Source organism: Podarcis tiliguerta (assembly GCF_965153285.1).
Source record: "Podarcis tiliguerta genome assembly, chromosome: 14".
NCBI lineage: Eukaryota > Metazoa > Chordata > Lepidosauria > Squamata > Lacertidae > Podarcis > Podarcis tiliguerta.
In genome coordinates this window covers 17,367,218-17,379,678 of record NC_139547.1, presented here as the reverse complement: position 1 = coordinate 17,379,678, position 12,461 = coordinate 17,367,218, and the positions used below count along the sequence as shown (strand labels likewise).

Here is a 12,461-nt window from a genome sequence, read left to right as displayed (position 1 = left end):
TTGCTATGGACTTCGGCTAGTCGCCTGTTTTTTAACAGGGGCCTGATAGGAATTTTTCCCACTTTGCAAATTGGCATCGGCCATTTGATTTTTCGCCTACCTCGTAGCAATTTGTCACAACTTTGTAAGGTTTGGTGGTTAGGCATTGAAGTATTAGGTTGAAGCTGAGGGGAGGTAGCAGCCACCACCTACCCCTCCTATTTCAAGGGTATTCCATTAAAGTAATCCGAGGGGCGTGGTCTCTTTCTGAAGCCCCAGACGGGGGGCTAGGGCCATGGCATGACCCCTAGCGGTGACCCTGGGGGAGTTCCTAGTTGATGTGCATCAGCAGGGCTCCCCCTACTGGTGATTAACCCTTCCAAGACTCCTGCAAATGGGCAGGAGCCAGATATAGCCGTGTGGTTTCCAATGCCTAAGCCAATACCACTCACATTCTGTAACCAACAAAGTTGTGGTCTTTTTCATCCATTAACCTAAAATACTGTTTCATGTGTCTTTATTCCACTTCCTGGGAGAGTTTGGGACCTTGCCACGCAATGAAGATTAATTCTATGGAACGCCAAGTTATGGATCATTTTGACTATTAAGTCTTTTCCAAATATGTCCCAGTTAGTTCTAAGTCATTGAGAAAGGTTTTCAAAGAAATATTCATTGGGAAGTGTGCCCAAATAAATCCCCCCTGTTCAGCTTACTTACTGATCAGCTAAAATAATTCTTACCAGCTCCTGATGAACAATTAGAATTATTTGGACCTATTCCCCAAGGAAAATTGCTTTGAGAATACTTTCCCAAGGACTTGGGACTAATTGGGAAATATTTGAAAAAGGCTTGGCAGTTGAAACAGATCTATAACTTCTTGTTCCTTAGTATTATGTTCATTGTTCTATTTTCATGTGTTAGTTCTTCCAAGTACATTGCAAATATATTTATATATTGGTAGGTTTTACTGCTTACTTCTTTAAGTACAGCCAGTTCCACTGCAAGATTAAATATGCTTAAGCATTCTTGGTTTTTATTTAAAGAGAACTATTACAGCCCACTTAATAAAATGGCTGCTTCAGAAGCCAATAGGGAAGAGGTTAAATTGTAAAGTTTAGGGTGCATAGCAGACAAAGAACAAACTTCAGGGTTTCTCTGTGCATGCATGTGTAGCCTGTGAGGCTGCTTTGTCATTGGTATAGACAGTACTGAGTTAGACGGACTAATGTTCTTCCACCTGGGGTCCACAGAAGTGAGTGGACTATAACTCCCATCATCATTCACCATTGGGCTAAGCTGGCTATGGATGATGGGGGACGCCAGGTTGAAGAACACTGGCCTATAGGCTTCCTTCTCACTGCCCTACCTGGAGGTGCCAAGGACTGGACTTGGGTCTTTCTGCATGCAAAGCCGGTGCTCTACCATGGAGCGATGGTCCTTTCCCAAAGAGGTGGCAGAAGTGGGGTGGTGGAACCGGGAGTGTGAGAATAGGGTTATAAAATACTACACAAAGTGGTGCCGATGTTCAGCTGTAAAATGTTGAGTGGCATGTGGTTAGAGTGTTGGACTAGGACCTGGGTGGATCAGGGTTCAAATGCCCAATCAGCCATGAAGCTGGGCCAGTCACTGTCTCTCAGTCTAAGCTAACGGGCTGGGCTGTTGTTAGGATAAAATGAAGATGGGGTAATAATAAATTTTTATTTATACCCCGCCCTCCCCAGCCAAGACCGGGCTCAGGGCAGCTAACACTGAATATAACTACAGTAAAAACATTTAAAAAACAGCAACAGTTGATTAGAATACAGCTTAAAATGCAGCCTCGTTTTAGTGGTAGCCTATAGATCAAAGCCATAAGGGGAGAAAACGTCAAATATTCACCGGGGCCAACTATCCATGCTGGTCCTACATGAGCCAGCAAAAAGAGCCGAGGAAAAATTGATATACAAATCCCATATAAGGGGTTCCATCAAAAAAATAAAGGGGGGGGGGTTAGACTGAGTCCAGCCCAAAGGTCAGGCGGAACAGCTCCGTCTTGCAGGCCCTGTGGAAAGATGTCAAATCCCACAGGGCCCTGATCTTCTGCGGTAGGGCGTTCCACCAGGCTGGGGCCAGAGCTGAAAAGGCCCTGGCCCTGGTTGAGGCCAATCTAACCTACTTGGGACTCGGGACTTCGAAAGTGTTGTTAATTATGGACCTTAAGGTCCTCCGCGGGGCATACCAGGGGAGGCGGTCCCGTAGGTACGAGGGTCCTAGGTACGAGGGTCGAGCCACATATGACACCTTGAGCTCCTTGGAGGAATTGTGGGGTGAAAGCACAATAATACTGTGATGAGCCAGGCCTTTTGCCTGCCAAATGTGGTGTCATTTTACCCATTATGCCTAGTGGCAGACAAATCCATGTCGTTCACCGCTTCCTTTGCTTATCCCTGCAGGAGCGGCCTCCTCCTGTCCTGACCTGGATCCAGAGCTGGAACTCTGGAACCCTGGGCATGACGAAGATAACCAGGTGAACATCAGCGAAGGCCGGAAGCTCCTCTTATCGTCTTCTGCCACGGTCCATTCCATCAACATCACAAATGGAGGTAAGCTTAGCTTGCCAAAAACAAAGTTAATAGTTGGGTAAATTGGCTGTGGCGTTATGTTGCCTTGGAGGGAAACCTCTGCAAAAAAATAAAATAAATTTTCAAAGCAGCTTACACGCACTCAGGATTGAATGCTTCCCCCCTACACACACGTACATGAAAATAAATCCACTTAATAGGCAGCGTATCCAGGAGAAACCCAGCTTTGGGATGTTGCGGTGCATGAGATTTGATCGGCTATGTTGTGTGCATCTGAACTTGTTTTGCTTTTCTGGCTGGGGAAATTGCAAAGGCGACCCAACATGTTTGATCACTGCTGCTTGGCGACTTCCTCTTTCGACGCCCTGCTAATTAATGCACTGTGCATGTAATTACAAGATGGGGCAGAGGCCCAAACTGCTATAAAAAGGCACCCTGGCACTGTCAGCAGTGGCTGGTAGCATCAACCAACGCTATCCATGTGAGCTTTTTGCTCCACAAGTGCTTCTCTGCTTGTAGAACAACATGGCTCACGTTGCATCAGTCAATTTGCATGGAGGAGGACTTGGAGAGGATTCGTACTGCCCTGCAGAGGATTAGTACTGCCCTGGACTCACTCTGGCATGCTCTCTTTCAAACTCTGATTCAAAGGTCTTACTCGCAATGTTGAAATAGACTTTTATTCTGTCCTTGAGACCGACCAATGCTTCTTTGCCTTTGCTGAGCAGGGCCAACGTTAAGAAGCAAGGCTACAGATATTCATATTCCGTGCCAACAGCTTAAAGCAGAATTGAGCACTTTGAAACTCTCAGCTTTCAGATGATGATGATGATGATGATGATGATTATTAATTATTTAAAAAAAACAAGTTTCTTGTCTTTATGGCAAAGTGTGAGGCTATTTGCCTGCTGAAATTGCAAGAGGTTGGTTTAGCGAGTGGGAGGTGCTGAGTAAGACTTCCTATGATGTGATGGTAGATTTCTCCTCCCTGTGACTATCGGAAGCAAAATAACATATCTATATAATTTAATATTTGTTGGTGTCAGAATTCAGGTTTTCTTAGTGCAAAACAGACACTGAATCAGGGCTATAAGGCAGGCATAGGCAAACTCCGGCCCTCCAGATGTTTGGGACTACAGTTCCCATCATCCCTAGCTAACAGGACCAGTGGTCAGGGAGGATGGGAATTGTAGTCCCAAACATCTGGAGGGCCGGAGTTTGCCTATGCCTGCTATAAGCCATGGTGTGCATGGGCTTAAGAAGAAAACAACCCTGAAGTTCCCAAGGTGCAAATATCTAGGCTCGAAAGCAGATTGCATAGATGTATTCACTTGGGGGAAAGGTGTTAATCCACCTCAGGCAGCAAAATGTTTGGGGCTGGCCCTGACAATGCCACATTCACATGTGAAGCATGTTTTCTAGCCTGTACTGAAAGTTTGAGATACACAGAGCCTTCCTTTGTCCGTGGAAATCTTTAGAGACATTTAGAGGGGAAGAGGCCATAGCTTAGTGGTAGAGTATCTGCTTTGCATGCAGACATTTCTAGTTTCAACCCCTGGCATGTCCAAGTAGGGCTGGGAAAGAAATCTGCCTGAAATCCTGGAAAACTGCTGCCAGTCCGTGTAGACAACACTGAGCAAAAATGACCATTTGTCTGACTCAATATAAGGCAGCTTCCAATGTACCTACAGCAGATTTAAAATAAAATAAAAAATCAGAAAATCAGAAAGGACCCAATATGGGGTTCTTCGCAGTTAAAGCAATAAAGACATGTTTACGCTGTGCTTATTAAAAGTGGCAAAATTGGGAAACCCAAACTCATGTAGTAAATAAAAGGATACTCTGAATTCTGGTTGATTTAAATCTTACCACACCATCAAAACAAAACTCTCTCTTTTTTCCCCCCTTCAGGAAAGCTAGTGATTAAAGACAACACAGGCCCTATTGTTTTGCGCACTCGACATATTTTGATCGAAAATGATGGAGAGCTTCATGTCGGGAGTGAGAGCTGTCCTTTCCGGAACAACCTGACAATCATCTTGTATGGGCGGTATGTAATTAGACAGACTTCATCCCATAATTTTGAAGATTAGACTTCCTAGGCCCCTTAACACACAAACACACACACACTGGTCCAAGCTCCCTCATGAGCTCTTGGCAGAAGAGTTGCTATGGTAGTGTTGGCATAAAGACAATGGCTCTGAGGCACTAATCTCCTGAGAGGTATCTGGGAGTTTCGTGGCAGGACAAAGACCACACCCAAAATCTAACAGGTTTATAAACACATTGTGAACCACAGACCATTTATTCCAAGTATAGAAAGCACAGGAAGGATTATCTTTGGGGTACTGTAAAAATTAAACCACATCTAGGACAATGATAAATGCATAAGGTTGCATCTATTAGCAGTCATACTAAGAGTAGACCCACTTGAAAGAATAGGCCCAATTGTTGTTGTTGTTTAGTCGTTTAGTCGTGTCCGATTCTTCGTGACCCCATGGACCAGAGCACGCCAGGCACTCCTGTCTTCCACTGCCTCCCGCAGTTTGGTCAAACTCATGCTGGTAGCTTTGAGAACACTGTCCAACCATCTCTTCCTCTGTCGTCCCCTTCTCCTTGTGCCCTCCATCTTTCCCAACATCAGGGTCTTTTCCAGGGAGTCTTCTCAGCCTCAGCTATTGGAGCCTCAGCTTCAGGATCTGTCCTTCCAGTGAGCACGCAGGGCTGATTTCCTTCAGAATGGATAGATTTGATCTTCTTGCAGTCCATGGGACTCTCAATTAACTTGGGTCTATTAATTTCAGTGGGTCTACCCTAAGACGGACTTAATTGGATGCCACCTGTACAATTCACACAATATATATTATCACAATGGTGTGATTTTTGGACACCATTTCTGATGCAAACAAATACTAATTCAGAGTAGCCAAGGAACAGCAGCAAATGCTTAGTTGTTTAATTTAGTATTATCATTATTCTGTTACTGTCTAGGAGAGGCGCTTATGGGGTTTTCTGCCTCTGGTGCCAAAATAACTTGGTCCACCTTGTGTACAATGCGCTTTGGCTAGGAGGAAGGCTCAATGTGCTGATCTGCCACAGGCAGCAAAATGTTTAGAGACGGCCCTTACAATTCCACATTCACCTGTGATGTCTTATTTCCTTCAAGGAACCAATACTTAAAGCGTCTCGCTTTTCAGAAGATCTAAGCAAAATATGAGTACTACCAAGATCTAGCTAGATGGTTATAAATTCTGTAGACCTTCACATTTGTATTTATGTACTCAAATGATCTAGTTTTTCTTTAACCCCATAGTGCTGATGATGGCAGCCAACCAGACAGTTACTTTGGAAAGAAGTATATTGGGGTGATCGATGGTGGGACTCTTGAGGTCCATGGTGAGAGGAAGCTATCGTGGACTTTCCTAAACAAGACCCTGAACCCAGGTGGCATGCAAGAAGGAGGCTACTACTTTGAACGAAGCTGGGGACATCGTGGTGTTATTGTCCATGTCATTGACCCGAACACAGGGACAGTTGTCCATTCTGATCGGTGAGTCAATCTCTTAATTCCAATTCTACTCAGTTTCTCTTTCGTACAGCCTTGAGTGCAATTCTCCACATTCCCACATCAATCTGATTTTTTTAAAGTCCTCATGAAACCCACCAGAATTTTAATGCGATTTCCCGCGAACATACACATTTGTCTACGCAGTTTTGCCTGATACGTGCATTTTTGCAAAACGATTTCCCCTAACCGAATATATTTCTGTTATTATGTTATTTTCACAAATAGATGCACTTTGACACACCATTTACTCTAGTGTGTGCATTTCCATACACAATGCTTGGCCAGAGAACTGGCTTGCAAAATTCAGAGAAGTGTGAATTTTTAAGGATGGCTGCGATTTAGTCTACACCGGGTCCCTTCAAACTCTTATGATTCTATATATCACAAAACATACTGTTTTGTAAAGTGCAATTGGGGCAGATTTGCCTTTAAATGTGAACCAACTTGAATTTCTCCCCACCCCACGTTAACTGTGAATATTTTAATCAGCATAAACGAATTTTACCAAGTTCTACTTTATCTCTTCTTTGTGCTCTGTGTAGGTGAACCCACTGGGATCTGTACCTTTATAGAGCTAGCTTTAGCTGACATAGGTCCTTAATATATGTGTGCTCAAAAAATGGGGCGACCCCCCTCCCATGCACTTCTTTTTCCAGTTGCCGCACTAGCAGCATCTAAGGAGAATGCTAGTAATGGGACTCTCTAGGAATTCTCTGTGTTGATTTATTGGATACTTTACTGCACGTACATGAAACAGATGTATACCCAGATGGGCTGATAAGGGCCTATTCTGCCGTGGCTCCCTCTCTCAGGAATTCACTCATCTTCTGGAGGTCAGACACGAGTCAGCCAAGCATGCCGCCCCCCTTGGGGAATGAAGACTTATCCTGGAGGAATGATTGCTTTAATGTACTGCTGCTTGCTTAGGCTGCTGACTTCAGAGCCGTGATATTGCTTCTTTCTGTGCTTCTACCTGGACAGTAGAAACATCAGGTGGTTCATAGCTCCAAAACGAAGGAACGAGCAACCTACAAGTCACATTTTTAGACTGTGTGGACAAGCCCTGTGTATTGCTAATAAGCATTAATGATTCTGCTTGTGAGACACATTGGCAAGCCCTGTAAAGCATTGGGTCCCTCCAAACTAAGAGGGGCCTTTTGAGGGTATGTTCCGCAACATGTCACTGACGTAGTAATAGGGCCCGGGTGGTGGATTTATACTGGCCCATCCACACATAATTCTGCTTCATTAGTTGTTCTGCGATGCTTCCATGGGGTTGTTGCATTATTGCTGTCCAAAAGGGCACTCTTGTGTTACAGCATAACAAGAGCTGGACAAAAAAAGAGAAAGAAACTAGAACATTTGTGATGTAAATAGTTACAGGATTTCAGCAGGAAGTTGCAGGGTATGCACTGATTGGAAATGAAGCACCCCAGAATGCATTGGTGGCAAGGAAAAAATACCACCAAAGTGGCACTGTGATCTAAACCACTGAGCCTCTTGGGCTTGCCGATCAGAAGGTTGGCGGTTCGAATCCCTGCAACTTGGTGAGCTCCCATTGCTCGGTCCCAGCTCCTGCCAACCTGGCAGTTTGAAAGCACACCAAGAAAAGTGCAAGTAGATAAATAGGTACTGCTCCAGCGGGAAGGGAAATGGCGTTTCCGTGCGCTGCTCTGGTTTCGGTGTTCCATTGCGCCAGAAGTGGCTTGGTCATGCTGGCCACATGATCCGGAAAAACTGTCTGAGGACAAACGCCAGCTCCCTTGGCCTGTAAAGCGAGATGAGCGCCACAACCCCAGAGTCATCTGCGACTGGACTTAACTGTCAGGGGTTCTTTACTGCCCCCCCCCTTTGGTGAGTGAACCCTAGCAGAGATTTAAAGTCACAAAATATGAAGCAAAGTAAAGCATGAAAGTATTAGACCTTTAAAATATGCCCTAGTGAAGTCCAGAATTACCCTTTTCCCCCAGCATAGGAAAATACCACATGTTTAGTAAGCTAAAAATGTTTTACTTACAAACTCTCCAGAGGTCAAATTCATGTGCTTTTCCACCCAGCATTAAGTGAAGGTCGCACAGGCAGTAAAACTTGGCTTAGTTACAGCAGTGAAAGTTCCCAAGCTATTGGTATAAGAACACAAGAATGGCTTCTCAGGTAGACTGAGTGAGATAAGGTGAGCTAAGCCTGGCAGGACAGCTTACTTTGTGGTCTTCAACTTTTTATTTTGTCTTTTTATTACTTGTTTCCAGCTATATCTATAGATGGATGTATGGTGGCAAACTGCTGTTAATGTGCTCCTGCCTGTTTCTTTAGGTTTGACACCTACAAACTCAAAAGTGAAAGCATCAGACTCGTCCGGTATTTGAATGCAGTTCACAACGGCATGATCCTGGCAGTTGCGGTCAATGATGAAGGATCCAAAAATTTGGATGATTCAGCCAGGAAAGCAATGACCAGACTGGGCAGCAAGCATTTCCTCCACCTTGGTTTTAGGTAGGAGTCTGGCCTGCCAACATCACCAACACAGAGGCCCTATTGTATCCTGCCTGTACCTAAAATAATTCTGCGTCCCCACCCCCTACCCCAATAGCAAAAACATCTCACATAGTGATTTTCCCCTCTTCTTGCCACTTGGAGTGTTCAGAAGTTAATTAGATAGTTTGAAAGAGATTCAGTAGCTCAGATGAGCATGTTTCAGTATGAGACTTGAGAACTTACTGCCCAACTTGGTGGAAAAGCCATAGTGACAGAGCACTTATTTTGCATGCAAACATTTTCAGGTTAAATGGCTTGGCATCTCTGGGTTCCTCTGAAAGCTTGGAGCACTGCTGACAGGTCAAGGTAGGGATTTTCCAGATGACCTGTTTGTTGAGTCTTCAACCTGATTTGCTTGCACAAAGCTGACATGGAGGTTAGACTATGGACTCAGCTAGATTGGTAAAGAAAAAGTGTTTTATAGGTGTTGTATATGCGATATACACTGTGACACCAGATGGCGCTGTGGAGTCCCGTCTTTCCCTACCGGATTTCCCTGTATGAGTTTACAACGCATTGAACTGAATCGCTTCTTTGACTGGTCTAGATCCAGCCTATATCCACTCTTTACTGAGCATTCATCCTGATTTCTTTGCCGCATTCTTCTCCTAACCACGAATCATTTGCTCATCCCACGTTTTTGCAGTGCATTTTTGGTCACTTTTGTAACTGCAAAAAGTCGGTTTCTTTTCTAGATTTGCTGCGCCAGCGTGACACGGCACTTTATTCTGCTTTATTTGCATACACCTAAATTTCCAAGTATGCACTTGCATCGCTTCCACCGAATACTAAGAACCTGGAGGTGCCCATATGCAATACTGAGCTAGATAGATCAGGGGTCTGACAGTATCAGGCCGGCACTGATTCACCCCCTGTGCCCCACCTAGCTGCTCTTCTCCAAAAAAGACCGAACTGCAGGGAGTCTAGCCACATCAACTAAGAAACCCTCTTGATACCCACAAGCCTGGACATCTCGGGTGGTTCTTCCTCTCAGGCTTGCCTGCAAACTTACCTGCGAGTTAGCAATACTGTGCACCATAGGGCTTACTTCCAAGTAAACATGCATAGACTTGCACTGCAAGAGACCGTGCCCTGTATTAACTATATGGGCCATATTTTTGCCTGTCTTCTTTTGTGTGTGTGTTTGTTTTTCTCTCTCTCTCCATTCTGATTTAATCAAATGGATCTCATTTGATGTGTTCAGGTTCCAACAGAGAGCCGTCTACAAAAAAACAACAGTTTTTTTAAAAAAAATCTCCTGGCATTTTAAGCAATTGACATGCCCTTTCTCCCACCAGCCCACCCCGCTCATTTGGAGGGAGATCATAGCTTTCCAAATGCCTTTGCCATGTGGTATGAAGCAAACATTTCCAGTAGTTGCACCTGGCTCCCTGGCAGATCTGTCTCAAGAACTTCATATTGCAGCTTCCCTTGGGTTTGTTGCACAGGGTTGCAAGGAGTGATGCTTAGAGACAGTGGTGGCTGGGGCCCATTGGAGCCAGTAGGGTGGAAAGCAGGGAGGCCAACAGTAGGTGGCGCCAGAGCCAACGACAGGCAAAGACAACTGTTTCTAGTGTTGTCCTTCCTGCTGGGTTCTGCAAGGGGGGAAGCTGAGACTAAGGAGGAGGATGTTCGTTCCAACACAGAGAAGTCTCCAGTGCACAAACTCTAGTTCACAAGTGAATGTTTGTCCAATATGTCTTCTGGGACCCTGAAGTATCCTAGACCAGTGTTCCCCAACCTTGGGTCTCCAGCTGTTTTCGGACTACAATTCCCATCATCCTTGACCACTGGTCTTGCTAGCGAGGGATGATGGGAGTTGTAGTCCAAAAACAGCTGGAGACCCAAGGTTGGGGAACACTGTCCTAGACGACCTATAGACTTCAAGACTTTGCACTTTTGCAACGTGGCTTTTCTATATATATATATAAAAGAGTGAAACTGGTTGATCAAGTGATCTGCTTATAGCCCATTCCCAAGCATGAACTGCCAAGATTATCCAGTCCTTGTTTGTGCCTGTTCTATGCAATCCGTACTCTTCTGCTAATGTTCTTAGCGGTCTCCAAAGCTGTGCCCAAGAATGCCAGCAGCTATGAAAAAGCACGTATTGCTCACCTGGAGTTAATTAGAACATGTAAACCTAATTCCTAAATCTTTTATATATTTATATATATATAATGTTTTATTAGTTTTCCAATAATAGCCAAATTATGACAATAACAATTAATTTCTAATTCCTAAATCTCCAGCATTTCAAGAGAACTGGCAAGCATAGATTCATCTGAGGCCCTTTAAAACAACAGCAGATTGCCAGCTAATCAATAAAATGCGATGCATTGAGCATTCCCACTAATACCCTTTTTGTATTTCGTTGCATCTTTTGCCAAATCTAGATTCTTTTAAAGGCCATAGAGTGGAGGCCAACTATTTTCCGTTTCTTAGACATTCATTTCTGCAGAACTCTGTCACATAACGAATTCTTTATGGGTCTGACCCTCAAGCAACTTTCTCTGGAGGATCGTCAGTGAGCTTTTAACAAGCTTCGCCTCCCAAGTTTGACTGTTTCGTAGATTTCAGACTGCCCAGGTTTATGTTCATCTGGCATTTCCAAGGTTGGATTCTCAGTTAAAAGCAGGAACTATGTTACGAGCTGAAGGAAATAAGGGGCATTTGAACAAGGAAAAGGATTCCTTGTCAGTATCTTTTCTTCTTAGTTGGAAAAAACAAGGTAGAAAAGGGCATTACCCTTATATAACTTGACAGATTTCATAAAGCAGCTTGGCTGGGCAGCTTCGAAATGAAGTATTCGAATAGACTGCACACTTCTTTATGCTGTACATAAATAACTATGAAATATGTTTTTTCTTTTGATTTTTCTAGGCATCCTTGGAGCTTTATTACAGTAAAGGGGAGCCCTTCCTCTTCTGTTGAAGACCACATAGAGTACCAAGGTAATTAAAAGTAAATAGCTCCTTGAAACTGGAGGTTGAAATTAGTCTCTCTTTTTTGGAATAAATTTTATTAGGGTTTATAGAGAATAATACAAAACTTGATGTCAAATATTTTTTTCTTCCTTTTTATCCAAATTAAGACGTTGATATAAATACAGTAAAAACATAAAGGGTGTGGGGAGAGAAAGGATTAAAGAAAGAGAAAGAGAGAAATAAAGAAAAAGAAATAAAAAGAGGTTTAAAGGAGGAGAGAGAAAATTGGAAGGTAAGGAACTTCCGATTCTTTGTCCACTACATATAAACAGTATTCACTTCATCCACTCCAATATTACACACAACAAAGCCACTTTCTAGAAATAAACAGTATCTTCAACCCTCAATTGCAAATGTCATTATTTCATTTTCTTTTTCACACGAAAAGTCTATGGGAGGTTTCCACAAATTAGTAATTCTGACCAGAATGGTTTCCACAGTACATGCATTGACCTGGGGCAAATATAATCTGAAACCATGGTTTGTGCAAATCATAATTAAGAACCCACACCGTGGGGCTGATCCAGGCTGCCACTTTCCCCTGGGGGAAAAAAAAGATCTTTACCACTGAATCAGAGCAAATGTCAATCAGATTTTCCACAGATCAACGTTTGCTCTGATTCAGTGCTTTAAAGAGCTGGTTTTCCAGGGGAAAGTGGGAGGATGAACAAAAAGCTGCTCAGAGCTTTGCGGGGACAAGCAGAGGTGTGGACACGTCAATCGTTTGGGCTTCCAGACAACAGAGCAGGCAAATCAAGGTTCAGAGCTGGTTGCCTGCTTTCGGATCTTTTATGTACTGAGTTGAATAGGATCCAAAATGCAGCAGTCTGATTG

The 12,461-nt window shown here is 43.7% G+C and overlaps 1 protein-coding gene across 6 annotated transcripts in view; it reads left to right on the top strand.

The window, feature by feature from the left end:
- The window catches only part of CEMIP (cell migration inducing hyaluronidase 1), a 168,265-nt gene that overhangs the window by 98,785 nt on the left and 57,019 nt on the right, over positions 1 to 12,461 (top strand). For all 6 annotated transcript variants that reach the window (XM_083411833.1, XM_083411831.1, XM_083411832.1 and 3 more), the window contains 5 exons: positions 2,412 to 2,561; positions 4,452 to 4,590; positions 5,854 to 6,090; positions 8,422 to 8,601; positions 11,524 to 11,594. In XM_083411833.1, the coding sequence (XP_083267959.1) occupies positions 2,412 to 2,561; positions 4,452 to 4,590; positions 5,854 to 6,090; positions 8,422 to 8,601; positions 11,524 to 11,594 (777 nt within the window). The remainder of the gene's footprint in view (positions 1 to 2,411; positions 2,562 to 4,451; positions 4,591 to 5,853; positions 6,091 to 8,421; positions 8,602 to 11,523; positions 11,595 to 12,461) is intronic.